At 43.6% G+C, this 27998-nt stretch overlaps 1 protein-coding gene across 3 annotated transcripts in view; it reads left to right on the top strand.

The window, feature by feature from the left end:
• magl (MAX dimerization protein MGA-like) overlaps positions 1 to 25941 on the top strand; it is a 30270-nt gene extending 4329 nt beyond the window's left edge. For 2 of the 3 annotated variants that reach the window (XM_070545109.1, XM_054748434.2), the window contains exons 2-22: positions 3 to 1204; positions 3443 to 3866; positions 5677 to 5773; positions 6646 to 6759; positions 6833 to 6958; positions 8986 to 9117; positions 9285 to 9672; positions 11053 to 11260; positions 11341 to 11515; positions 14196 to 14368; positions 14463 to 14676; positions 14751 to 14980; positions 15070 to 15294; positions 16778 to 16964; positions 17042 to 18648; positions 18730 to 18824; positions 22644 to 22689; positions 22782 to 22919; positions 23747 to 23858; positions 23934 to 24515; positions 24590 to 25941. In XM_070545109.1, the coding sequence (XP_070401210.1) occupies positions 33 to 1204; positions 3443 to 3866; positions 5677 to 5773; positions 6646 to 6759; positions 6833 to 6958; positions 8986 to 9117; positions 9285 to 9672; positions 11053 to 11260; positions 11341 to 11515; positions 14196 to 14368; positions 14463 to 14676; positions 14751 to 14980; positions 15070 to 15294; positions 16778 to 16964; positions 17042 to 18648; positions 18730 to 18824; positions 22644 to 22689; positions 22782 to 22919; positions 23747 to 23858; positions 23934 to 24515; positions 24590 to 25311 (7167 nt within the window). In that variant the 5' untranslated portion in view covers positions 3 to 32 and the 3' untranslated portion in view covers positions 25312 to 25941. The remainder of the gene's footprint in view (positions 1 to 2; positions 1205 to 3442; positions 3867 to 5676; positions 5774 to 6645; positions 6760 to 6832; positions 6959 to 8985; positions 9118 to 9284; positions 9673 to 11052; positions 11261 to 11340; positions 11516 to 14195; positions 14369 to 14462; positions 14677 to 14750; positions 14981 to 15069; positions 15295 to 16777; positions 16965 to 17041; positions 18649 to 18729; positions 18825 to 22643; positions 22690 to 22781; positions 22920 to 23746; positions 23859 to 23933; positions 24516 to 24589) is intronic. The other variant, XM_015948137.3, reaches the window with a different exon arrangement.
• Positions 25942 to 27998: the final 2057 nt, after the last annotated feature.

Genomic DNA, 27998 nt, shown 5'->3' with positions numbered 1-27998 from the left:
AGGAGCCAGATGCAGTGTGATGGTCAGCGTCAATGGTGATGTCTGCCTCAGACTCTAAACTTGCAGCCATGGAGGACAACCATGTGGTGGATGAAGAAAGGGACAATCTCCCCGTCACCCCTGTCACAGCTCCCGCTACCACCGCCCCCCCATCCTCCCCATCTTCCCTATCTTTCATGAGCAGCCTAGGTCCCAACTTTACTGGTGACTCAATTCTAGAGAGTAAAGCCATCTCCATGGCTAGTAATGATTGCAGCTACGATATCTCATCACCTGCTGAAGCAAGCCCAGCCAAGCCTGCTCAGACACCACCTTCCATATTTGTAAAAACCTCTGACCAAAGCCCAGATGCATCACGCACAATATCTGAGTCAGACCTCCAGAAATGCTCTGAAATGAGTATTATCAACATACAAGAAGCTCCATCTTGGTCCTCTTCATTTCCACCCACCACTTTTGGCAATCCAGAAATGGGCGATCACTGTCCTCCCACGCTGACCTTCAAAGGTGTCGGCGTGACTTTAGAGAACAATGGGATATGGATGCAGTTCCACCAGCTGGGAACTGAGATGATTCTCTGTAAACAGGGGCGTCGTATGTTCCCCTACTGCCGATATCGTTTATCTGGTCTGGACCCTGATCGGCGGTACCGTCTTGTCCTGTCCATTGTGCCGTCAGATCAGTTCAAGTATCGGTGGGGCACATCCAAATGGGAGATCAGTGGTAAATCGGAGCACCAGTCCCAAGGTTTAATCCGTGCCTTTTCCCACCACTACGGATCCTGTCGAGGCTCCGATTGGATGAGTTCTTTGGTGTCTTTCTATAAACTCAAACTATCCAACAACTTCCAAGACCAAGACGGCCATGTAATGCTGTACTCCATGCATCGCTACATTCCAAGGCTTCACGTCATTCCACTTCCAGAGGAGGACTCGTCCTCGTTGAACCGGTGTGTGGTCGTGGGGACTGAGAGCATTACCTTTACTTTTCCACAAACCGAATTCATGGCAGTAACGACTTATCAAAATTTTCGCATCACTCAGCTGAAAATTAATCACAACCCGTTTGCAAAGGGCTTCAGAGAGGATGGGAACAACCCCCGTCTTAATAGAATTACCTCTCCTGTGGTGAAGACAGACCCCCAGTCTGAGGTTTTTGTCCCTACTGAACCCTGTGAGATCAACGAGGAAACAATGGATCAGAGGTAAGCTAGAATCAAATTTTGTTGTCTCTCAGTCAATTTTAGGGTTAGAAAACGGGGACTAATGCAATTCATCATTTTAATTCTAAAACGACAAACCAGTAACACCTCCAACTGCTCACTGCTAACTCCTCTCCCATGTTTTGCATTCAAACACCCTGTTTAGCATTAGCATGAGTAGTAGGGTTTCATCTGGAGGGGTTGTTAGCGCTACCGATAACTAGCAAACCCAAGTCAAGACTATTTTTCTTGGGGCTCTAAGCATGATGTTGTATATTTTTGACAGAGCTTCAAGTATATGAATGTAGAAACTTGAGAAATGTGTGAGAAGATTTCCCACAAAACGTTCCAACTTGTTCTAGTTTTATAAAAACGTGCTATTTTGTCAGAGAAGTTTGTGTCAGTCTAAAAGAAAATATTGTGTTAAAATAGGAACTGAAAGTACTCTTTTACCATTAGAGTAGAAGGTACTGCTGCAGCTCAAATGCTTGCTTGCATAGATTTGTCTTCAGGTGGTGCATCTTTTGCAGCAACAAACCATAACAACTGAGATCAACATAGAAACAATAGAAAAAAATGAAGCACCGATCTTATTTATTCAGTGATGCAAAATGACTTTTTTTTAATTGAAACTGAAGTCAAAGTAACTCATGATGGTATCTAACAGACCTAATCTGAGTTTATAGAGACACGTACAGTACAGGCCAAACGTTTGGACACACCGTCTCGTGTTTTCTTTATTTTCATGATCATTTATATTGGTAGATTCTCACTGAAGGCATCAAAACTATGAATGAACATTTATAGAGTTATGTGCTTAAAGTGACAGTGTGTAGTTTCCTCGGCAATAGGGGGCAGTACGTACATAAATCACTGCAAGCAAGCTCCATTGATGGATCTCGGTCATGGGGCAGGTTCTACCGTTGTCTTTCAAACGACCTCTGCATGCTACCGGACAATGAGCAACGTGACGTACTCACCGCAACAGATGTTGGTAAACGAGGCGGTCCGCTGTTGAAGAAGACGAAAATGCATCTTTTTTTTTTCATAAAAAAAAAGAAAAATTAAATAAATTAATAATATACATCTATCTGTTTCTGAATCTACTAAAGCCCAAGTCCAAATAGTCCAAAATTGAAGTAAAAGTTGTTTCAAACGAGCTGTCGCCATCTTGTCTCGCTCTGCATCATCCCGCCCACCAGACGAATAGAGGGCCCTGATTGGCCAGCCAGAATGCTGCGGAGGTTCCAATGACTCGTTCCTAGACCAAACTTTGCAAAGCAAGAATTTGGTCTAGTTCACTAGGCTAGGATACCCTGGTGTTCAAGTCAGACAGCTAAATAACGTTAATTTAGAGTATTTATTCAAATTTAATTCCGCAACAGCACCAGGCTGCCCAAGGATGTGCTTGACTGTAAGTCGACTTAACAAATGGTAAACATCAGCTAAACATATTGGTCTACCCCTAATCTAGATGTTCATATAGTTTAGCTAACTTCTGATCCAAACATTTGGTCAGCCTTCAGCTGGGCCCAAGGACCATGGACCAAAGTTCTGCAAAACCACACAAAGATTACTTTTTCCTTGACTTTTTCACGCTCAATTTCAGTCATACCACAAAGATTCTAACCAAACTTACAACCTAGATGAAAACGTCCACTCATTTGGGGTGGCGGGGTGCACGCGACGCTGATGTTCAGCAACAGTGAAGGGAGGAGTGTGTGTGTGTGTGTGTGTGTGTGTGTGTGTGTGTGTGTGTGTGTGTGTGTGTGTGTGTGTGTGTGTGTGTGTGTGTGTGTGTGTGTGTGTGTGTGTCGGCTCGTGCCTCTTGCTGTCGGCAGCGCCCGTGGCGGCGTGCCGCGTCGCGCGCGTGCTGTGAGCGCTCTGATTGGCGCAGAGCAGGAAACAGGAGGCAGAATGATGTGAAACTGAAAAGATGTAGAGAAAATATTTACGCTCTTAAGTTTTTCATGTTTTGTCAACATCAGGTTTACATTTATAGATAAATGACACAATGAGATATATTGTTTCTTGTTCAGCTGTGATTTTCTTGACCAATTTTTAAGACCCAATACGAACAAACTAGAATCCACGGAGGGCGTACTTCACTATTACTGTTAGCAGGTCTCTCAATAACTCTGGGATTAAAATGTAATTTCAAAAGGCTATGTCCTTTTACAAATGCATCAAACTGATACTTTTCACTTGCTTTCTCTAATGAACTTTTTGTGTTCTTCTTAGCACAACGGAGCAAAGTGCCTCTGCCCCTTCCCCAGTTGAAGAGACCAAACTGGTGCTGAAACCTATAATGTCTAACTGTTGTGGTACTGGTGGCCAGTATGTCTCCTGTATGAGAGGCAAACATGCTCTGGGTGAGCTTGTGCTCGTAGAACAGCCTCCTGAAGAAAGCAGCATCAGTGGTACCCCTCATACTCAACGAGGCTTAAAGAAGTTGCCCAGGTCCTTGGTATCAACACCTCGTTATCGCAGGAAGAAGAGGAAGGTCAAGAAGCGTTGGGGGATGTATCCCCAACCCAGAGTACCAAGAGTGTGGAAGGCTGCTGCTTCCTCCCCCACAGTAGCCCCCAGCCCTTCGTTGACTGTCGCTATGCAACCAGAGCTGGATAATATTGAAGGCCTGCTGTTTGTATCGTTCTCCACAAAGGTAAACTACAGAACAAAGATGCAATGGTGAAGAGAGCTTAGCACATACCAGAGGGGTTTCGTCTTTTTAATGTTTGCAGAGAATTCCTCAATCATCCTCTTTTATCACGTGTGTGTGTGTGGAGTTTTATTAACATGTTGAATGCACCCAGATCTTTTTTTACTTTGTCTTTAATGCAGGGTATCCGCGGGTCCTTAAAAAGTCTTAAATTAGCGTTTCCAAATTTAAGGCCTTAAAAATCCTTAAAAATGACAAATAATCCTTAAATACAGTTTCCAAAGGTCTTAAATTTTCAAAGACCCAATAAACAAGATTATTTTATTTCTATAAAATTTTCATGAATTTCGAGTTAGTATTCAGCATTTTTTGTGTGTGATGGTTGGCGTAAGCGGAACCGTTCACATTCAGTTGGTTGTGAAAGGGGGCTATTTTTAGATGAGCTCATTAGCTGGTTAAGCTAGTGGGAGCTTGTGCCATGGGGAAGTGCAAGTTTAATGGTAACTGGATGGCTAATCCCACGTTCGCGACGTGGTTAGCACCGGTTCCAGGCAATAGCTGGAAAATTAAGCTTGAATTTAATTATAGAAATAGCTTCAATTTGGTCAAAGTGGCCTTAAAAAAGGTCTTAAAAAGTCTTAAATTTGGCTCCCTTAAACCTGCAGATACCCTGTTATTGACATGGCTTCAATTTGTACATTTGATTAATAATTGCTTCTGCTTTTCTTTAAAGAAACGTTCTGGCAGTATTCATTTGTTCCATGTGTTGTGGCTTGGTCAAAAGATTTTTGCATGGTGATTAAACTACAAGGCCCATGATGCATCAGGGCAGCTGCCTTGTTAACCCTCCCACTGTCTTTATGGGTGACCCTGCGAGGAAAATTCACCATTGAGCAAGATTGATGCGGGGCGACGGTGGCACAGGAGTTAAGTGCTCGCCCCATAATCGGAAGGTTGCAGGTTCGAGCCCCGCTCAGTCTGTCGCTGTCGTTGTGTCCTTGGGCAAGACACTTAACCCACGTTGCCTGCTGGTGGTGGTCGGAGGGACCGGTGGTGCCAGTCCTCGGCAGCCTCGCCTCTGTCAGTGCGCCCCAGGGCAGCTGTGGCTACATCGTAGCTCATCCCCACCAGTGTGTGAATGGGTGAATGGGTGTGTTGTAAAGCGTCTTGAGGGGTTCCAGGACTCTAGAAGGCGCTATATCAAATACAGGCCATGTTGGTTTATCCCTTGAGGTCCACTTGGCAGGGGTGAGGTGGTGCTCACTCCTCACCCCTGCCACATGGACCCAAGGGATAAACCATCAACCCTGCTCAATGGTCAACTTTCCTCACCGGGTCACACCCATTGGGACAGTGGGAGGGTTAAAGGGAATTTATTGTGTACGATAGCCTGCCACAATTTTTTTTACTAAGGAAAAAACAAACTGCAAATTTTTTACCGTTTTTTTTACCCAATTTATAGAATAAAGCAGTATTTAATGAAAACAACTGTGTTTGTTGTCCAAACTATATTGATAACAAACAAAAGTACAAATAATTACAAATAATTACATTCAGAACAGCAAGTTATGTTTTCAGCATCCATTCTTACTAAAAAACAAAACTCCATTGATGTTAAATTTAACAAATGTTCCGAGAAGCATTCAGATATTTTCAAAGTTAGCTGATGTTTTCTATATTGTTATGTGAGTGCGCTGTGCTAATTTAAACAGAAGACAATAAAATCTCATGATTAGAAATGGTTTTCAATTATATTCTATGGAAACTTTGTGTTTAGGATATTCTTATAAAACAGTTCTTTGTTTTCCAACAGGAAGCTCTGGAGGTCCATGTCAGAGACATGCCAGCAAGCGTCTCCTTGTTTGAATCTCCACTTCCTTCACCAAGGCCGACGGAATCAAACGAAACGGGTAATTGCAATGGCGTTGGACGATATGGTCCCCGAAACTTTTCGAGTAATCTTAAATGGGGTTGTGAACCTTATTTTCAGACAATGCCACACAAAATTTCTGAAGAAGTTATTTTAAATAAAGTAAATGCTAAATGACCTGAAAACACAAAATTCAAGATCGTTTGAACTGAATTAAAAAAAATTGTAAAAATGAGCTGCGATACCTTCCTGGAGGGGGCGCTCGTCTGGCACGTCGCTGCCAACCACTGAACCTTCTCCCTCTCCTGATATTAACTGGCTGCTCACACTGAGGCAACTTCTGCTGGAGCTTTCTTCCTGTTAAAGGGGGCTTTTCCTCTCCACTGTCACTACGTGCTTGCGCGCACGTTGAGCGGCGCTCGGATAGCTGCGCGAACAGCCAGCACGGAGTTGAGGGTGGGAGATTGGAGAGCTTTAAAGACGAACCCTTTTTAACGAGGCGGTAGAAACAGCTGAAGGTGTGACAGGAGGCAAAACGTTTGGAAATCTGTGTGTTAGTTGTGAGTTAAAAAGATAAGACTTTCCTGTCGCTCAGAATATTTTGCAGAGGATGTTTTCCTGCTCAACCTTGGACTCTTTAAACCCAAATCAGGTTCATAAAACATTTGTTGCCCTGTCTTTAGAAGCACTTCCTCCTCCAGCCGCCGTCATGCATTGGTCCAAAGTAGATACGGCTCGACAACATTCATCAACATTTGCTATAGCGGTAGGCCGGTAGTCCAAATCTCTGCTGTATAGAGTTTATATCACCCAGTACTCTGTAACCAGCATATTTCCTATATTTTTCCTGATTTCTGTCTTCAATCTGATGAAACTCTGGTTGTGTGTGTGGACATTTCTGTGGTGTCTCAGTGGAAGTAAATCCAGAGACGGAGGTGGAGAAAATATCTCAGCTGGAGTCTCTGCTGCTGACTGATCTGAGCTCTTTCAGACACGGACAGATCATCCATCCTGTCCTGCACGAGGGTGAGTTCCCAGAAACACCCGGTCATGCACGAGGTGAAACGGTAAAGGTGTTTGACCTGTTGTGTCCGTCTAGTGGGCATGAAGCTGAGCTCTTTGGACCCCGAGGTGCCAGTTGACTTGAAGTATCTGGGGGTTTGTCTGCCTCCGGCTCCTCCGAGTCTTCTAGAACAAAGCAGCACATCGTCTCTGTCCTTTGCTGGTGAGTTCAAACCTTGAACACTTAAATGTAAATGTTTTCGTGTCTGGTTCCCTGACGGTAAACGATGTAGCTCCAAGTTGTTTACCCCCTCAATATGCAGCTGTATTGATCGATGTGCGATCCTGTGACAGAGCGGGTGTGCAGCATCTCGGCTGGTAGGCTGACTTTTCCCTGCACAACACCTACCGCGGGCAGCTCCAGTGCAGCGGGAAACAAGCTAAAGTTTTGTAGTTTGTTGGCAACTTCTCTTTTTATATTAGCGTACCTTTCTCTGTCGGCTGGCTCCGCATTTTTGTCTGCTGTGGACTGGGACTGTTAGTGGCAAACTGGGAATTAATCAAATTAAAATAAAAAAAGTTGTGTCTGGTTCTAGTATTTCATAGTTCCTACTGCATGAGTTCAGATGTATTAATACATGCACCTAAATAGTAATGATCTGAATTTATTGAAAAACTTGTTCTGTAACGCCGGGGACACACCGGCCGCGAAGCGCCGAGAAGCCAATCGCTCACAAAATTCGGCCGCTGCTCGCCGCTCCTCAGTTCAGATCAGACGCACCCCAGTCGAGGCGCGCCTCGGCTCAGCTGTAGTTTTTCTTCCTCTCTGCCTTTTCTCAGCTCTTTTCCTCTACGTTTGAGTGTGTGTGTGCGTGCGTGCGTGTGTGCGTGTGTGTGTGTGTGTGTGTGTGTGTGAACCTATGGTATGAGTTGTTTCTGCCAGTTGAATCTCTTGGAACCCGCTCCAATTCTGCAGCTGTATCCTATGGGTACGTAAATAATCATGTTTTTCGGGGGTCGTACAGCTCCTTGTGTTTCTCAACTTCAATAATTAATTTAAAGTCATCCATCTTAACTGCTTGCCTCAGACTTTCAGCCTCTCTCTCCTGTTTGCTCCGGTGAAAAGACACCCAAAACCACACCCCCCTTCACGTGGTCACACACGCACACAAGTTCGATGTGTGTGTGTGTTCGTGTGGTTTTTCTGCAGTGTTTGATTACGAACACGTTTGACTATTGCGGAATTTTATTTTGAAATGCTTTATTTTGTTAACTTTACCGGCCTGCCTCTTAGGTCTAGGTTTGACTTCCTGCCAGAATTGACGCGATTCACCCGCGGCTCGCGAAAAAAATAGAGCCGACGCCGAAATGATCGCTGCACGGCGCGGGCTGAAGTGCCGGCGCGAGGCGATTCGCGGCGCGAGGCGGCCCATGTGGTCTATAGAATAGCTTAACAAGGGCGCCGAATGAAGGCGGTCCCATTTTCGCGGCGCTTCCGCGGCCAGTGTGTCCCCGGCGTAATAGTTCCATATTTCATCTCAACGTTGAGGCTGCTCTGTAAATAGTTTTCAAATAAACAATACACATAGCAACTTCTGATCAATCCATATCAATTTCAGACTTAAAATAATGTATTGACGTGAATCACACGCACTTCCGGGTTAGGCCACGCCCACTCCGAGTACAGATACAGATAGTGGTGTACTCGCCCTAGTGAGTCAGAGGGACCAGTGGCGCCCAGTGCTCGGCAGACTCACCTCTTGTCAGTGCGCCCCCAGGGCAGCTGTGGCTCCATCGTAGCTCATCCCACCAGCGTGTGAATGGGTGAATGACTGATTGTGTTGTAAAGAGCCTTTGGGGGTTCCAGGACTCAAAAAGGCGCTATGCCACCATATTACCATAGTATCCCTTTAAACAATAAAAAGCACTTCTGCTGCCTTTATGCAATTAATATTTGGGGTTGTGGGTGTTTTTTTTTTGTGCCTTAAAATGCCACAAGACACTAGGCACTTATTCAGTTATTTTATATGAATCCAGTCTGTCTGTTTGTCTCATTCTTTACTCAAACTCCTTTAACCACCACCGATTGTAGTTTGCCTTTTGCCTCACCAGCTGATAAAGCCTTGTGATAAATTCTGTTATTGACCATAAAGTGTGTTGAGAGTAAATGTGAGGAAAATGTGTAAGAGATTATTGAAGCCACTTGTGTTGTGTATAGAGCTAAAGAATGCATTAACTAGAGGTTATTAGGGTGTGTGTCCTTCACAGATGAGGGGTTACCTTTCATCTCCAGAACAGGAAAGACAAGTGACGTGACAAAAATAAAGGGATGGAGAAACAAGTTCACCAGAAGCCACGAAACATCTTCTCCTAATTGTGACAGTAAGATTTGTTTGTCTTCTTACAGCTTCAGGCTAATTTTTATCACGCCGTGAGATTAGTTCTAATTACTAAAAGATTAACTCAACTGAGACCAGCTTAATGTACTTTTCTTTGATTCATTATTCTTCCTGAACATATTGAAAGATGTTATTCTTTGGATTCCACAGGGACACAAAAGAACCTGTCAGCCTTCTGCAGCAATATGTTGGACGAGTATTTGGAAAGCGAAGCCCAGCGGATCAGCGAACGAGCCGAGGCCTTCTCCACAAACCCAGATGCTTCTGTGGCTTATCAGCTACCCATCAGAGGGTCCAGCTATGTGAAAACGCTGGACAGTGTCCTCAGGAATCAAAATGCTGCGCTTGGCGCCCCAGCGGTGGCCAACAGACCGTGTCCACTTTCTCGGAAACCACGTCTTGACCCGTCCCTGACGCCGTCTGCTACCCCTTCATCTAACCCTGAACCTCTTAGTCCAGCCGAGGCTCACTCCTCATCCTCCCTCGCCTCTCCAGATGCTGCCTCAAGGCCTGGCTACTCCACTGAAGCTTTACAAACGTAAGATTGGTTTGATTTTCTTGCAATCTGATCTTTTAGTTATTTAGAACTGTGTTAAATAAGTTATTACCTGTGTGTGTGTATATGTATGTATATATACATATATATATATATGTATATATATATGTATATATATAAATATACATATATATATATAAATATACACATATACATATATACACACACATATGCATATATATACATATATATATGTATATGTGTGTATATATATATACACACATATACATATACTAATATGTATATATATGTATACGTATGTGCATATATATATATATATATATATATATATATATATATATATATATACACACATATATATATATATATATATGTATATATATATATACACACACACATATATATGTATACGTGTATAATGTATATGTGTATATATGTATATATATATATATATATGTATATATATATATATATGTATATATATATATGTATACATATATATATATATATATATGTATATGTATACATATATATATATATATGTATATGTATATATATATATACATATATATATATATATATATATATATGTATATATACATATATATATATATACATATATATATATATATATATATATATGTATATATATATATATGTATATGTATATACATATATATATATATATATATATATATATATGTATATATATATATATGTATATGTATATACATATATATATATATATATATATATATGTATATACATACATATATATATGTATATACATATATATATATATATATGCATAAACATATATATATATATATATGAGCAGCGGCCGAATTTCGTGAGCGCTTCGCCTCCTGGCGCTTCGGCGGCCGTTGTGTCCCCGGCGTAACGCAGTCTTGAAGGATGCAGATCTGAATGTAGACTCAGCCAGTTCAATGCCATCATGGTGTCCAACAATTCTAACAGTCCCCATGAAACACACGAACTTTGCGCGGATTGCTTTGGTTATTATATTGTATTACATTATATTATTATTTTTATAATGGAGTAATTCTCAGCCCTTCAGTGTTTTCATGTTTTTGGAACATGTTAGTCTTTCTAGTTTTTGTCAGACTCTGGAAATAACTGCGTCTAAAACAGGTTCTTGTACTTTCATTCATTTCAGACTTTTTGTCCCAAGTAATCCCTTAAATTCTGAAAGGTTGTGTAAGGTAGCTTTAGCTTATTGTATGTTGTTTGTTCTCACTCTGATCAGGCTGAAGAACTTGGGATTTTAGTAATTTAGCTCCCACATAAAATTTTAGCTAACTTTAAAACGGCCTGTAGCTGGCGTTTACACTTTATTCTAATCACGCCTCACTAAGTAAACCTGTTTTCTTTCTGCTTCAGGTTATTGATGAGCCACCCAGCAGCTGTTCAGAAACTGGTGTTGAAACGTGGTCACAAAGAGCTGATGGAGAAAAGGTTATCAAACGTCAGCAAGATCCGTTTGAAGCTCCTGGAGATGGAGGCCAGAGCTGTGAACCAGGGCCTGAGCAGAACACTGCTGACTCCAGAACGCCTAACGATGGCTCTGACTGTGCTCCTGACCAAAGAGGTGGGTAAGAAGGTGCTGATGGAAACGGCTCCACTTTGTGCACTTAGATAACGCTTATTCTGTGTGTCCACGTTAATCAGACGCTGGCCCATCAGATCCTACAAATCCCTCCGATGCCAAAGCTCGAGGCCGGGCCTGAATGTGGTGAAGAGTTCTGCAGGCTGGGTTGTGTTTGTTCCAGTCTGCAGCTTACGGACAGAGGGCCCATCCACTGCAGAAAGCCTGAGTGCATGTTTGGCTGCAGCTGCTCTGAGAGTAAGATAACTGTCTCGTTAACAGTAGAAGAAGGTCCGTTTAACACTGAAACCCTGGACTCCGACTTTTGTGGGACTCTTTGTTTTGCAAAATCCTTCGTTAATTATGCAAGATCATTAGTTTTCTGCAGGGTCCCGACTTTTTTATCACAAGATCCTGATTTTATTGCCCATTTTTCTTGAAAAGTTCTGCTTCTTTTAGCTGTGGTGGGCGGCTAAACGGAGGTGATTTCTGATATCGTGGCAAACAAATGAGTCACTTGCGTCAGTTCTTAGTGTTTTAATGACTTTCACAAGTTACAGCCGCTGTAGTTTCACCACAGAAATAAAAAAATCTCATAACTTAACCACTGAGGTCCACTGGTACTCTCCCCCTGCTCTGCCGCACACCTTAGTTGTCATGGCAACCAACTGATGGACAGCTTCGCAGGCTTTTATATCACAGGTTTCGTTCCAAGTTCATCAGAAACATCAACTAAGAGACCTCAACTTCAGTTAGGGTTAGGGTGGATTGCAGCTTTCATTTGTGTTGAGTACAGATAAGCTGTCCAGAGCCGGCCCTACACATACACGAGTTAAGCAAGCGCCCCACACCACCAGGGGGCTTCCAACAGCACCAAAATGGCGTTTGAAAGAACAAAAGATGGAAAACTTAACTTGTTTACCATAAATTCAGTGTTTCTCTGCTGATGTCACTTTCAAATAATTGAATTAATATACCACACTAAACCCTCAACATTTCAAAATGTAAGGTTAATATCGATTTCCATAGTAACTTGTATCAAATAAGCTAATTACAAAATGCACATCTGATTTTGGGCATTTTTCACGCATACTGTAGCCGAAGAGTAATGAATAATCTGGTTTTGACTTTATGGTATGAGGGCCCCCAAAGGAAAGTCTGCGTTGGGCCCCACAAAGGGGCCCTGACTCCACTGTGATCCTCTCAGGCAGTGATCCCTAACTTTGTGGATATTACTGATCCTGAAGATCCTTTTAAAGGGACGGTAAGGAAGTTTGAAGTTTTTATGCTCGCGATCGCCACTCAGGCCTATCGCGTAACTGCAGCTTCAATAGTAGGCTCGTGCACGAGGCGCGCATGCTGTACGTGCACACTCCTTAACGAAAATAACAACTGAGACAGTCCTGTGTGTGTGTGTGTGTGTGTGTGTGTGTGTGTGTGTGTGTGTGTGTGTGTGTGTGTGGCCCAGAGGACAGGAGAACAAGCAGCTAATTAATTAAATAATTTGGTCCTGTATCTTTCTCTTCAGCACAGCCGACAAAGGTTTATGATGGGTCAAGGTTGGTTTACGCTTGACGCGTCCGCGAGGTTCGCACGGCGAAATTGCATCATTTTAACAACCACGCCCCTCCACCGCGCCTCCACACGGCCCAAAATTTCCGCACCGCGCACCTAGGAAATTTTCTAACCACGCGGACAGTCGGACGTGGAAAAACATGGCAGACCGGCAAGAACTAGTATGGCAGAGGTTCGTAAATACAGACATTTGTATGATTCAGCTCTCAGAGATCACCGTGATCAACATGTTGTTAATAATTCTTGGAGAGAAATAGCTCGCACTGTCGGAAAAGACGAGGACGCGTTTAAAATGCTGGAATGCCATGTTGTAAACAACAGTCATTTTTACTTCTACTATGGTGTAGTGTTGGATGCATGCCGTAGAGCTCCATGCTGCCCCCTACAGTTTTGGAGAATATTGGCTCACCGCAGAGACAAGTTGTGTTCCATCCGCGAGCCGCATCACCAAGCAGAAAGTAAATGCGTCAAGCATAAACCAAGCTTCAGTCCTCCTGCATGCTCAGATCATTCCCTTCCCTTGCTTGAAAAATTGTTCCAAAATGAAAGTTGAACCCACATCTTTTTTATCTGTGAATTCAATGCCGTTCGGCAAGTCTCAAATAAAAATTTGGGCATCTTACTGTAAAAAAATATCATTAATGTAAAAAAGAAACTCTAAATGGCAAATTATGTTCACACCTGGAGGCAAACCCAGGTCTCCTACATGAGAGTCAGACATCTTACAAGGTGAGCTAAAGCGCCATTGAATGTATCTGTAACATTTACATCCTTGATGACAGCTGAAACAACGTCAAACCAAAGAACGGTTCGGAGCGAAAATGGCTATTTTGTTGCTAATTAGCAGGAAATATCTAGAAGAAAGTTCTACAGAAAGTAGCTAAGGGTCCTCAGAAATGTAGCTAGCTTTGTCACAAGGCGTTAGGAACAGCGACAAAGTGGCGCTGCCTCTCTCTCTGCTGCTAAAGCTACGGATAGCAAATGCTACGGGCGATGCCTGAGCGTGAACGCGCATGAAGCAGCCTGCTCGACCCGAGCATCTCTCTTTTTCTGTGATTTTACAGAAAAACAGGCAATCACAGTAAAAATGCCAGGGCTCATTCTACAGGACCAGGGCATTGCAGGAGAACGTATGAAGAAGACATTTATTATTTCTATACATGTTTTGGCTGTCAAACTTTCATAATGTCCCTTTAAGAGGAAAAAGTTACACATAGGAAAATAATAAATCACCAATCTTGAATTTAAGTATTCTTATTAGAATTAATTAGTTCTCAGCATTTTCCACTTTTAAAAAGCTTCATTCCTTCTTTTTCTCTTTCTAGTTTTTAATCATTAATCGTTGTTTTTGTCTTCTCTCCAGCTTTGACTGAGATGGAACAAACAGTCCGGCCTCATCAGAGCTCCAGCGCTAAGAAACTTTGGAACCGCAACGTTTTTGACAATGATTCAGAACCTCTTTCGATTCCCACAAGCGCTCCATTTTCGCCCCCACCGAAGGCCCTAAAACGCAGCCAACTTCATCTCGCTCCACCGGTAGAACCAGGCTTCCACTTCAGATGGATTTATTTCAATTTACTTCACATTTCTTAATGTTTGTTGTTCTGTTTTAATAAAATTCCTACTGCAGATGTGTGACGAGGATAAGGACCCAGTGTATAGATACCTGGAGAGGAAGCTGACCTGCGCACGCGTTAGAGAGTTCCGCAGCAAGTCTCCACCTCAGCTCACCTTGGGCTCCGATGTCGACGCTGCCGTTTCTAAACCAGACGCAACTCCACAGAGTTCTGCTCAGAATCCGCCTAAACAGAAGGACGCTTCTGTGACGACGGATCAGAAAGCAGGTAAAGAAACGAGCAAACATTCGTTCTGTTGTCGAGTTTCGCTCCCTCACCTGTTTGTCTCCGCGATGCCTCAGAAGAAAAGCCACAACAGAGAAAAACGTTCAACGAAACCGAAGCAAAGAAGCAGATTCAGATCAACTCGCTGTGTGAGTGGAAGAAGGACAGAAGAATGGTGCTGGATGGTTTATACAAACGTCTGAAACAGAATAGACTTCATCAGCAGTTCTGCGTCGGGCCTTACTGCATCAGCCCGGTCGCTAAAATCGTCCTGCAGAAACCCAGCGGCTCCATCGTCACCTTCAGGGTGGGTCAGAAGTTTGATGCATCCAAACAGTCTCCAGCTTTTAGTGATTCTCTTAAAGAAAAATAAATTTGTTCTCTTTGTGCTTCTAGATACAAATCAGTAAGGCGTCTAAAGACAGCGACTGTGAAGAGGATGAATTTGACCAGTATGATGATTATGTGAGTGATGGGAACGCTGAAGCAGAGGAAGACGAGCCACTCGAGGAGTCGGGGACGCTGTACGGCGTCGCGCCGTTCCTGAGAGGAGTGATGCCTGCTGGCGTACTGAAGGCCAAGAGGAAACCTGCTTTATTCAGAGGATCCGGACTCATTCAGGTCTGGTCGAGAGCAACTCTTACCCCTCTGGGGTCCACGGACGCGTATCCGCGTCTTTAGAACAGGTCTGATTTGGGACGCTGTAGCAGCAAGACTCCGCCTCCCTGAGTTTTGGTTTCAATTTAGCTTTAAAAAGGAGATTATAAACCACACCCCAGTTTTTAAATTTCTTTAATAGGCAACGTAAAAGCGGAGTTATACAAAACTAAAAAACGACCTATTTTTAGACAATCTAACTTGTCCAAACAGCAGTTTAGTAATCCGTGAGCGGGAATGTGCTTGTGAACATAAAAAACCCACAAAAACATGAGATCCTTTTGCTGCTGGTGGAAGTCTCACATATTCAGTTGATAAAAAGTATCATTGTGTAGCTGAGAGAGAGAGGAAGGCCCCACGAGTAACGAGATGTGCGCAAAAAGGAGCCGTTTCGCGGGGAAAGGAGTGGCGCCAACGGAGTAACAACAAACAATTAGACAAATATTGACGGTAAACTTCATATTTTGGAGCGATCCGGACAGATATGTTGTCTCTGCAGTTTAGTAGGCTTTTATTAGGCTTTAATAAAGGATGATGAGAAGGATAAATGTCCACCAGGCAGTTCAGATGTTTTATGAACTGGAAGCAGAGGAAGTGGACGGAGACTCACAGCCGGAGTCTGAGGTAAATAGCGAGGATGTTGATGACGATGAGGCAGATCCATCCTTCCTCATAGAAGAGTTGGGTCATGATGAGGTAGAGGATGAAGGCAGAGATGCAGCTCCTCGGAGATCCAACAAGAGGAGTGGGCGGCGCCGCGCAGCTGACAGAGCCACTCCCCACTCCAAAATGCATGTACATCATTGCCAAATTAATAAAATAAGTATAAATTCAGATAGTCCAGGTTGTCCTGAAAAAAAGATACCCCATAAGGCAATATTTATTGTTTTTATTAGAAAATACAAAAGAAAAACCAAAATGAGTCAAAAACTGTGATTTACACCCTGGACTACAGAAGGCAAAAAAAAAAAAAATTTAAATGTGTTATTTGCTATATTTATTCCTATTTTTTATAAATGTACAGTCTAGATTACCATTCTAAATTATAAAGAAACATTCGTCATAAATGTTTGTTGGTTTCACAGTAAAATAAACAACTTTTTTCCAATTCGGATTTTATGTTTTTGAGTGATTTAAGGTCTAATATGCGACCCCTTTATGTCCAAATATAAAAAATAAGTATAAATTCATAAAGTCCAGGTTGTGCTGAAAAGATTGATACCACATAAGGCAGTGGTTATGGTTTTTATTTAGGAAATTCAAAGGAAAACACTAAATTAGTCAAAAACGGCAAATTTCATCCTGGACCCCAGAGGGTTACACTTAAGAGTTTGGAATCTCAGGATTACAAATTTGCTGGGAAGGAGTTGTTTTAACCCCAGCATGCTCTCTCTCTCTCTCTCTGGAACGATCATCTTTAACTAACGATGCGTCTTTTGTGATTTAGGTTAACGGTAAACACTACAGCTTTGCCCGACTGCTGCTAGGCCGCATGGGCTCCCTGCACCCAGCCAACCGTGTTGCAGCTCATGTCACGGGCCGACTCCATTTGGAAACGGCCCAGAAGAAGCAGGGCGGGCAGAATCCCATCAATGCAGGAAGCCTATTCTTCCCCGTTGTCCCGCCATTCAACGGTACGTTTGTGTTTCTGGAAAACGGCACGCGTGCTTTGTTGAAATGTTGACGTTTTCCTCCTACGTTTTCACAAAAGAACCCATGCCAGTAGAACTGCGTCCGCAGATCGTCCAGATACTCGTCCCAGCCCAGCAGAACCTCCGAGACAACTCTGTGTCTTCGCCCGTCTCCCTCACCGTCTCCCAGTCACTGAAATGTCCCAGCTTCCTGGGGCAAAGAGGGACGTACTCCTTCAGAATCTGCCCTCCTAACAACCCAGCCAGCGGAGGCGTGAACCCAGTCGGCGTCGCCCTGCCCGGAGGCTTCACCCTCATCGAGCTGCCGAGGCCTCCAGCTGACGGAGCGGCGCAGCGGGTCAGACCTCCAAATGCTCCAGCCGTGTCCAACACAGGAGACGCGTTAACGCAGAAAAGGGAGTGGGCATCTACTCTGATACCACAGAGCAGCAAGCTCGCATTGTCCTCCTCCTCCACCACCACCTCCTCTTCCGTTCCCACCTCCTTTTTGTCCTTCATCCCCTCCTCTTCCATCACCACCACCTCTTCCTCAGCTACTACCTCCCCCTCCCCCTCCTCCACCACCTCGTCTTCCATCACCACCTCCTCCTCTTCCGTTCCCACCTCCTTCTTGTCCTTCATCCCCTCCTCTTCCATCACCACCACCTCTTCCTCAGCTACCACCTCCCCCTCCTTCACCTCCTCCTCTTCCATCACCACCTCCTCCATCACCAACACCTCCTCCTCCATCACCACCTCCTCTTCCTCAGCTACCACCTTCCCCTCCCCCTCCTCCATCATCAACACCTCCTCCTCCATCACCACCTCGTCCTCTTTCGCCCCCACCTCCTCCTCCATCACCAACACATCCTCCTCCATCACCACCTCGTCCTCTTTCGCCCCCACCTCCTCCTCCTCAGCTACAACCTTCCCCTCCCCCTCCATCACTAACACCTCCTCTTCCATCACCACCTCGTCCTCTTCCGTTCCCACCTCCTTCTCGTCCTTCACCCCCACCTCTTCCATCGTCACCACCTCCCCCTCCTCCTCAGCTACCACCTCCCCCTCCTCCATCACCAACACCACCTCCTCCTCCTCCATCACCACCTCCTCCTCTTCCACCACTACTACCTCCCCCTCCCCCTCCATCACTAACACCTCCTCTTCCATCACCACCTCATCCTCTTCCTTTCCCACCTCCTTCTCGTTCTTCACCCCCACCTCTTCCATCGTCACCACCTCCTCCTCCTCAGCTACCACCTCCCCCTCCTCCATCACCAACACCACCTCCTCCTCCTCCATCACCACCTCCTCCTCTTCCACCACTACTACCTCCCCCTCCCCCTCCATCACTAACACCTCCTCCTCCTCCTCCATCACCACCTCCTCCTCCATCACCACCTCCTCCTCTTCCACCACTACTACCTCCCCCTCCATCACTAACACCTCCTCCGCCGCCACTACCTCTTCCTCCTCCACCACCATCTCTTCCTCTACCACCACCTCCTCCCCCACCATCTCCTCTTCTTCCACCACCTCCTCCTTGTCGTTTGAGCTGATTTCTGAGCCAAAGCCCCAATCAGCTGGGACCAGTAGCAGCAACCAGACTCAAAAGGAGTCCATCGTTGACGTCACCTCAGAGGATTTGAGCTCCGACTTGTCAGACTCCGAAGACATGGAAGACGATGTAAGTGAAGTTCAGGATACGGAACGATGTAGAATCACAGTGATTGTTTTGGTGAACCTTAAAAACCTGGTGTTTCCTCAGGAGGAGCCGGTGGACATTGAAACTGTAGAAGAAAAACATTCTGAGATAATTGCAGCCATGAGGCGTTACGCATTAAACCAATCACAACAAACAAGGTTTGTAAACATTACTTTTATTAAACTAGTAGTGGCATTAATGGGGTGCATCAACAGAAATCAGCAAGAACATTGTGTTTTTTTTTTCTTCAATCTAGTGTTGAGACTAAAATTAAACAAACTTCTATTTTAACTAACGGTTTTAAAATGTTTACTTACCTCAAACATCTGAAGCTTATAATTTAAGCAAATAATTTTTTTTTTCTAACAAAAGCCTTGTGTGTAAAGTCACCATCTGCACAAGGCTTTATGGGTATCTCAGGTTGTTGCACCAGTGCTGGTCTTCTTCTTCTTCTTCTTCTTCTTCTTCTTCTTCTTCTTCTTCTTCTTCTCCTTCTTCTCCTCCTCCTCCTCCTCCTCCTTCTTCTTCTTCTTCTTCTTCTTCTTCTTCTTCTTCTTCTCCTCCTTCTTCTCCTTCTTCTTCTCCTTCTTTCTTCCTTCTTTCTTCTTCTTCTCCTCCTTCTTCTTCTCCTCCTTCTTCTTCTCCTTCTTCTTCCTTCTTTCTTTTTACTTTTTTCTTCTTCTTCTTCTTCTTCTTCTTCTTCTCCTTCTTCTTCTTCTCCTTCTTCTTCTCCTTCTTCTTCTTCTCCTCCACCTCCTTCTCCTTCTTCTTTCTTTTTACTTTTTTCTTCCTTCCTTCTTCTTCTTCTTCTTCTCCTCCTCCTTCTCCTCCTCCTCCTCCTTCTTCTCCTTCTTCTTTCTTCCTTCTTTCTTTTTACTTTTTTCTTCCTTCTTTCTTCTTTCTTCTTCTTTCTTCTTCTTTCTTTTTTCTTCTTCTTTCTTCTTCTTCTTCAAATCTTCTTCAAATCTTTAAAAACAACTAATTATATTTTAATACCTGTTATTCTTACTTTATTTGGGGGGGGGGGGGGGGGGGGCAGGCTTAATGAACTGTCACTCTCTTGCCGGGATATCACACTTGCAACTTCAGTGTGGTGGGCTGCCACCTGTTGGACTTACAAATACATTTACTGACATACCTGGCGCTGCAGTCTTCTTCCAGCACGGCTCCTAAATGTTTTAGATCATGAACACAGCAGATTTGTTTAATTTAGTGATGAATTACTCCTGTAGACATTAATGAAGGCTGAGAAGACATTTCAGCTGTTAGATTAAGGTGTTAAAAAGAAACACGCACAGAGAGGAGATAGGTTTCATTTTTGGTTTAAAGTTAGAATATAGAACATTTGAATAAAAAGTTATAATGACATTTTAAAAAATCCTTCACGTGGTGTTTAGAGGCGTGCAGACTGAACGTACAGTTTCTCCTTTAAAAGCTATATTTAAAAAAATAAACATTTTATTTTGTCGGGCACGACACTGGGTTTATGTTAACATTGACCAGCCACTAGAGGGCACCATAGCGCTAAAAATTCCGCTCAGCAAGGCAAGGCTGGGACTGTGTAAAATGACGGACTTGACAAATCAAGCAGCTGATTCTGAGCCCAGAAGATGTTTGAACGGTAAATATAGTTTTAAAATAAACCTATTAGTAGAAGTTAGTCCTTATCCTGTTGGATTTGTCTCTGAACGTGGTGCTGGAACGTGTCAGCAGTGAACCAACATCCCATCGGCTGGAACATGAGTCCTGTTGTTGCAATACCACCTCTGAACACCAGAGTTTGCCAGAGTGTCCAATATTCAACCTTTAACCACAGAGAATTAATAAAGGAAACTGGGGGGGTGCTAAAAGTAAGCAAAACTGCCAAGTGCGCCTTTAACAATTCAACTTCACTCATGAAAAAAAATTCAATTAATCAGGTGAGATTTTGGCTTTATTTAGTTGGGGAAATATTTAAAGGGACTTTACGGACTTTTGAATTTTTATGCTCGCGATTGCCCCCTCAGGCTAAAAGCATTCGGCAGTTTTGTGCTCATGCACGAGGTGCACATGCTGTACATGCTGTACGTGCACACTCCTTAACAAAAATAACAGCTGAGACAGTCCCGTGTGTGTGGCTCGGAGGACAGAGGACAGGAGAACGTGCAGCTAATTAATTAAATAATTTGGTTCTGTACCTTTCTCTTCAGCACAGCCGACAAAGGTTTATGATGGGTCAGTCCTCCTGCATGCTCAGATCATTCCCTTCCCTTGCTTGAAAAATTGTTCCAAAATGAAAGTTGAACCCACATCTTTTTTATCTGTGAATTCAATGCCGTTCGGCGAGTCTCAAATAAAAATTTGGGCATCTTACTGTAAAAATATACCATTAATGTAAAAAAGAAACTCTAAATGACAAATTATGTTCACAACTGGAATCAAACCCAGGTCTTCTGCATGAGAGTCAGACGTTACTATGTGAGCTAAAGCGCCCGTGACGTTGAATCTATCTGTAACATTTATATCCTTGATGACAGCTGAAACAAAGTCAAACCAAAGAACGGTTTGGAGCAAAAATGGCTATTTTGTTGCTAATTTGCAGGAAATATCTAGAAGAAAGTTCTACAGAAAGTAGCTAAGGGTCCTCAGAAATGTAGCTAGCTTTGTCACTAGGCGTTAGGAACAGCGACAAAGTGGCACTGCCTCTCTCTCTGCTGCTAAAGCTACGGATAGCAAATGCTACGGGCGATGCCTGAGCGTGAACGCGCATGAAGCAGCCTGCTCGACCCGAGCATCTCTCTTTTTCTGTGATTTTACAGAAAAACATGCAATCACAGTAAAAATGCCAGGGCTCATTCTACAGCACCAGGGCATTGCAGGAGAATGTATGAAGAAGACATTTATTATTTCTATACATGTTTTGACTGTCAAACTTCCATAATGTCCCTTTAACTTCAGAAAATATTTTGACATTTTTTTTTCTTGACATTTATAATTTTCCTCCATTTTAACCATCAACTGTTATAGCGAATCAGCAAACAAGCTAGGTTTTGAATGCAAACAAAGTCATGGACTCACCCCTCCCCTCAGATATCGTCCTCCGCCAAAACAGAAAACCCGCATTGCCTGATGAAACGAGATGGTGCTAAACACCAGTTTTCCCGGTTTCTAGAGCCACACATCTTTTGTTGTCCATGACTTCAAATGGTGATTTTCTTTTTGGGACCATATTGTAGTTTTTCCTAAAGTTAAAGTGGTAGCAGTCGGCTGTTTCTCCTTCTCTGATATTACTGGGCCGAGTACCTGTCACACCAGTGGAGTTCTGTTGCAATGGAGGACCCAGAGGAGTTCAGCGGTTCAGCCAGACCGACACCCGGATGGTCCGATAGCTGCTTTCAGTCCAAAATGTGTTTATTGGATGTTTTTAGAAAAATGCGAGAGAACCACTTTATTATTTTATTTTTTTATTATTCTCCTCAATATATTTATAGCTATACTATGTCGTATACTATGTAAAATGTTTGAAGCTAATTTGTTTCCCAAATTTGCCATTGTAGTTTTGTTGATTGAACTAATATTGAGCCAATTTTCATCAATAGTTCAACTTAATAAATAACGTTTTTCAGCTTTCATCGCATCATTTTGACTTTATTTTGGGAAATGTTTTATTTCTTCTCGACTGTCTTTTCTCAAAAAAATGTTTGCTATGGAATTTTTGTTTGACATTTCAACTTCTACTGTTTAGATTTATTCTATAAACATTTAACTTTATTTATGAATAATTAAACCTTTTCTAGACATTTTTACGTTTTCCCTGAAAATATTTAAAAGCTTTTTCTTACATTGTTCTAGAAATAATGTTTCTACTTGTTTGTTCACATTTTAACTTTATTCAAAAACTAATATTTAACACTTGGACATTAAATACCTTCCTTTGTGGCCCTACATCCCTTCTCATGTAATCTGATTTAACACGCCGACTTGTCTTATACCTTCAGAGACGCCACCAGTGGTCCTGAGTCGTCGAAGGACCCGGATCGTCTGGTAGAGCCTTTTTTTGTTTGTTTTTAAAAATCTAATATCCACATGTTGTGTCTTGTTTTATTAATATCTATCATCCCTGATGTAACACTTAGAAAAAAATCAAAACTTGGCGCAAGAACCACCAGGAGTTAGAAAAGCTGAGACGTGGTGAGGAGCGAATCCTCTTCCAAAAACTCCAGCTAACTCTGGAGTGTGGTCCCAGAACTGCCAAGGACCGCCTCCTCTCAACGGTCAGTTCCACATCCTGCTTCTTAGCTGATTTAGTGGTTTTGGCCACAAAAATAAGGCTTCAAAATTAGGGGTGCAACAATACCACTTTTTTCCAAATCGATACGATACCGATACTTAGATCTGAGTACTCGCCGATACCGATTACCAATATCGATACTTCTACCACACAAAAAATAATGCAATGATTTGGAATACAGATTTTATTTTCTTCTCTGCTTTCAACAGGAAAAGACTGTGAGGTAGATGAAAAGTAAAATATATGAATAGAAATCATCACAAAACTAAAATATTAGGTGAACAGAAATGACAAGTTACAGTGAAGCCATTTTCAAGCAACTGCATTGGTATCGGTTCTTGGTATCGGTTGACCTTTACCGATACCAGTATCGGTATCGTATCGGTGCATCCCTATTCAAAATCTCACTGTTACCCCGGCTTTCCACTGGATGCATAGGTGGCACTTGACGTCTGTGAGGCGGAATTCATAGCTAAGATCCGTCATAGTCGATGTGTAGCGAAGATTATTGCAGCGCTGTTGAAAATATACGCCTACACACAGGGGCGTATATTTTCTATGTGCTATGCTTCCGCGTCACATCAACTGGCGAATGTTTGCGTGATCGTGAAATTCTGCGATTTCCTAATCTCACATCACCAGCGGTGTGGAAGCTTTTGGGAGCTGCTCAACATCTGAGATGATCCCAGTGGGAATGGGCGAACCGCTGAGGCTGTGGTGAAAACTCGTCCGTTACGCTAACACATCTGGTGGAAAGCCTGGTTATGCTCTCATCGTCTGATTCAGTAGTTTCGTTGTATTTTGTTTTAGGCTGTAAATGAAGTTGCAACACTACAGGCCACATCCAAAAAGCTGGATCTGATCAAAGAACAGCTGATCCAGCAGCAGTGTGCCTATGTGAAGAAGCTCTCCTTGATGTCAGGTATAGTCTTCCTGCATGGCTCTGAGATGTGCACGTCCTCCTGCTTTGTGCTGATTTAGTTGTTTATGTTTTTAGGGAAGTCTGAAGCCATGATTTACAGCAAGCTGAAGGAGATTTCTGAGCGGCAGAAACAGCTGGAGAATAAGATGAAATTAAAGCCCATCTTCTCCAAGCTGCTGCAAAGTAAAGCTGCTCTCCTACAAGCCGCCGCTCCCAAGTCTTTACACCAGAAAAGCAGCACCTACGCGTCTCCTCCACCTCGAACCGAGCTGTCCAAAGCTGCCCAAGACAACGTACGCATGCTACTCCATTTGCTTCATCCTTCTAAAAGCCTCCAAAAAGACTCTGGCGTTGAAAACTCGTCAAGACCACAGATCCTCCTAGAACAGAAGGTCACCCCGCAGACTCCAAAGGTGAACCAGCCCGGTGAAACCAGACCCTCAGACCAAACCAGCCAACTTCCGTTAATGTCCGATGAAAGCCAGGAAGTAGAAGATCCAGAAAAAACTAAAGAACAACCCGCCTCCGATAACCAGCTCGTGTCTGGTTCCTCCAGTAATGCTAATGCAAAGGCTCTGGTTCCAAATCCGGTGGCTTCTCTCCCGCTGATTCGATCCAAAACTGGCAGGATCATCCTTCCCTCGTCACTAAGGCCAAGTAAGCTAACGCTAACCTGTTAAGTTGCTATTCAAGTGTCACTGTTTTAATCATCTCATCTGATCTCCCAACAGTTGGTCATGGATTTTACACCCTGGTGATGATGGAACCCCAAGTGCAGCAAGAGGAAGATCAGGTCAGCTCGTCTGACCAGGACTTGTCCAAGAATTCGGACACGTCTTCAGACCTGACTGACCTCAACCCGTCGAACTTTAGGTCCCCGCTAGAGGTACAAGCTATGAAGAACAACCAGGACCCAGGTGTGAACACACCTACGGCTCCTGCTCGCCTGCGTTTTAATCCTTTTCAGCAGCCGCCTCCACCTACTCCTCCTCCTCCTCCTGGCAGTTTGGAGCCCAATCCCAAGAGCAAGCTTTCACCAACTCGGAGTTCTTCTGCTTATCTGCTTGGAGAAGAAGTTGAGGTGGAGGAGTTCAGAATGATCAACAGTGCCGTTAAACTCTCTCAGCCGTCTGCTGAAAGTCAACGTGACGAGGCCGGCGGCGTGGCACACACACCCGCTCCGGTGAAACGAGGCAGGGGCCGGCCTCGGAAGACTCTGCTGTCAAGTCCGACCAAACCAGCTAAACGACATTCAAAAAGTTCCCCAGCATCTGTTGACAGCTCAATTCGGTTTTCCATCAGCAGCTTAAAGAGTCGCAACGCAACAGAAGGAGACGTTTGCGCATCGAAACCGTTGACGCGCGCCTCTCTGGGAAAGGACTTCCCCAGTGCCAAGAAACGCTCCTGGATCGACGTAGAGAAGGAACTGGAACCTGACCTGGAATACTTGTAGCCATTCAGCCTCCCCCCCATCTGCTTGGCTCCCGGTTTTATCGGCAACGAAACGGACCGAAAGATTCATCAAATGTGCCTGTTTGGCCACAGCCAAAGGATCAGGGCTCGGTTAACCACCTGCGCTGCTCTTTTTTAAAACACACACACACACACACACACACACACACTGGACTTCTTTCATACTGAGAGAGGCAGAAGATGATAAAATCCTATGTGACCCACTGAATGTATGAATTAATTAGCTTCCTTTCTTTTTAAAAGGATCTTGTCCTTGAAGTAACTGATCTGCCTTACGCACGAGGGGATAAAGATGGTTCCAGTTAAATGTTTCTGACATTGCTTGAAATTTTCACGTTGATGCGTTTTTTTTTGGCAACATTTAAATTGTTTTCATGAACTTGTTTAAAATAATCATTAGTTGCACTTTAATTCCTGGTAGAAACCTCCTGTTACTTTTTTTGTCTATTTTGGGATGTCTGTAGAGTTACTTGTGTATATAAAGAATATAACCTGCATGAATTTGTGCTTTTTTATTTAGTTTTGTGAGGGGGTTATGAGTTAGAAACACTGTTTTTTTTTTCGTTGAGAAAAATAAAATGATCTTGTCCAGAATAAAGAAATAAATCAACTTCTATTCTCCTTTTTATTAATTTTGTCCGTTTTCATTTTAAGTTGCCTAAGCTTAAAAATAAACGTACAAATTTACTATCTGTGATATTTTAGCTAATCTGTTAAGTAATTGCTGTAGGATGGCGTGTGACACTCTGAGGTGAACAGATAGTAAGCTATCAGTGTTGTTGCATCATGAAAAGCTAATCAAGTCCCTGTCCTGATTGACTCGTGTAAGGCAAACATCCTGATTCGGTTAGATAAATTCAAAATCCTGGAAACCAGCTGTGGCAGATCAGGATCTGAAATGCTTGTTCTGTCCAGTTTTTCTGAGTCAAAAGTTAAAATTAGAGTTTGATTTATCAGTTTTAGCTTCTGTTTTTATGTTTAGGTGACAGGATGCAGCTTAGTTTTTATTTTTTGCTCTAATGGTAAAGTCACCTGTTTTTTTTATGTAGCGCCTTTTAGATTCTTAAGAGCAGTGGCACAGTGGTTAGAGCTGTTGCCTTGCAGCAAGAAGGTCCTGGGTTCGATTCCCGGCCTGGGATCTTTCTGCATGGAGTTTGCATGTTCTCCCTGTGCATGCGTGGGTTCTCTCCGGGTACTCCAGCTTCCTCCCACAGTCCAAAAACATGACTGTTAGGTTGATTGGTCTGTCTAAATTGTCCTTAGGTGTGAGTGTGTGTGTGTGTGATTGTTTGTCCTGTGTGTCTCTGTGTTGCCCTGCGATGGACTGGCTCTCTGTCCAGGGTGTACCCCGACTGATTGCCCATTGACCGCTGGAGATAGGCACCAGCCCCCCCATGACCCTGGACAAAGCGTGTTCAGAAAATGGATGGATGGATGGAGATTCCTAGAGCCCCCCAAGGTGCTTTACAGCACAATCACTTATTCACCCACACACACATTCACACACGGTGGTGGTGAGCTACAAAGTAGCCACAGACAGCTGCTCTGGGACAAGGACACAGCGACAGACTGAGCAGGGCTCGACACTTGACATGTGACTCTTCCGCCGCCGCCATGACACAATTTCCATACTATATAATGGACCCAGGCACAAGGGCAGGTGATTGGTTAGGACCCCCAGAGAGCCGACAAACTTTATAGTCAGAACCACAACAGCTGTGAGACAGTGAAAAGCTGTGCTTTGACAGCATTGTTCTATGACGTAGTATTGAGCCGCTACACCTGGAGAGATGGTAGCAAGCTTCCTAGTCTGCACTAGCCTGGCAAGCCGTCCTATTGTGGCAGTGTGAGCGTCCTGTCCCGATCGATCATGCGCCCTGGCTACTTGGCCAAGGGGATGTCCCTTTGGCTGACTTGTTAGCGCGTGTGACTCTCACCCGGGAGTCTGGGGATCGAATCCCGCCCGGGCCCTCGTTTCTCCACCTTGCCACACTATATATGTAAATTTATACTCTGGCCATCACCCATAGATGCCCATAGACAGAGCTCCGTCGTGGGACATAATCTACAGTTGTCTTTCAAACTGTCTGGACAGAATCGGACAGCGATAGGACCAATCAGAGCAACAATGGGAGGTATTAATTGCTATGGTGATCAGTGAATGGAGCAGTCCACCACACACCTCAGAAGAAGATGCAAACACATCCTTATTCTAAATAAAATACTTAAGCACATCTCAGGTTTCAGAGAAAATCATCCAAAGTTGATCCCAAAGTCATTTTAAATGAGCGCTTTTCCTAAACCAATGCCGTCTTTGTGGTTTTCCTCCAGCTCTGGTGCTAACCCCGCCCAGCATCTCTACAAACATAGAGCACCATGATTGGACAGATCTAGAACTGTTTGGGCCAATGGTGGACTTGCTGAGGCTACAATAAAGCCTGGCTGAACCAACCAACAGAGCAAGAACTTTTGTTACTGACTAGATTTCTAGTCTGCACCGGGCAACAGCGCATTTTGCTTGGGGCCCCGTGACAACTTTGCAGCAACTCGTGGACATGGACACGTCTTCAGTCCACAACAGAGACACACTCGTTCACATTTTGGGACAATTTAGTCTCTAATCAACCATACATGTATGTTTTTGGTCTGTTAGAGGAAACCAGTAGC

Source organism: Nothobranchius furzeri, chromosome 2 (assembly GCF_043380555.1).
Source record: "Nothobranchius furzeri strain GRZ-AD chromosome 2, NfurGRZ-RIMD1, whole genome shotgun sequence".
NCBI lineage: Eukaryota > Metazoa > Chordata > Actinopteri > Cyprinodontiformes > Nothobranchiidae > Nothobranchius > Nothobranchius furzeri.
The sequence above is the reverse complement of the archived record's forward strand: the minus strand, read 5'-3'. Positions and strand labels throughout refer to the sequence as shown.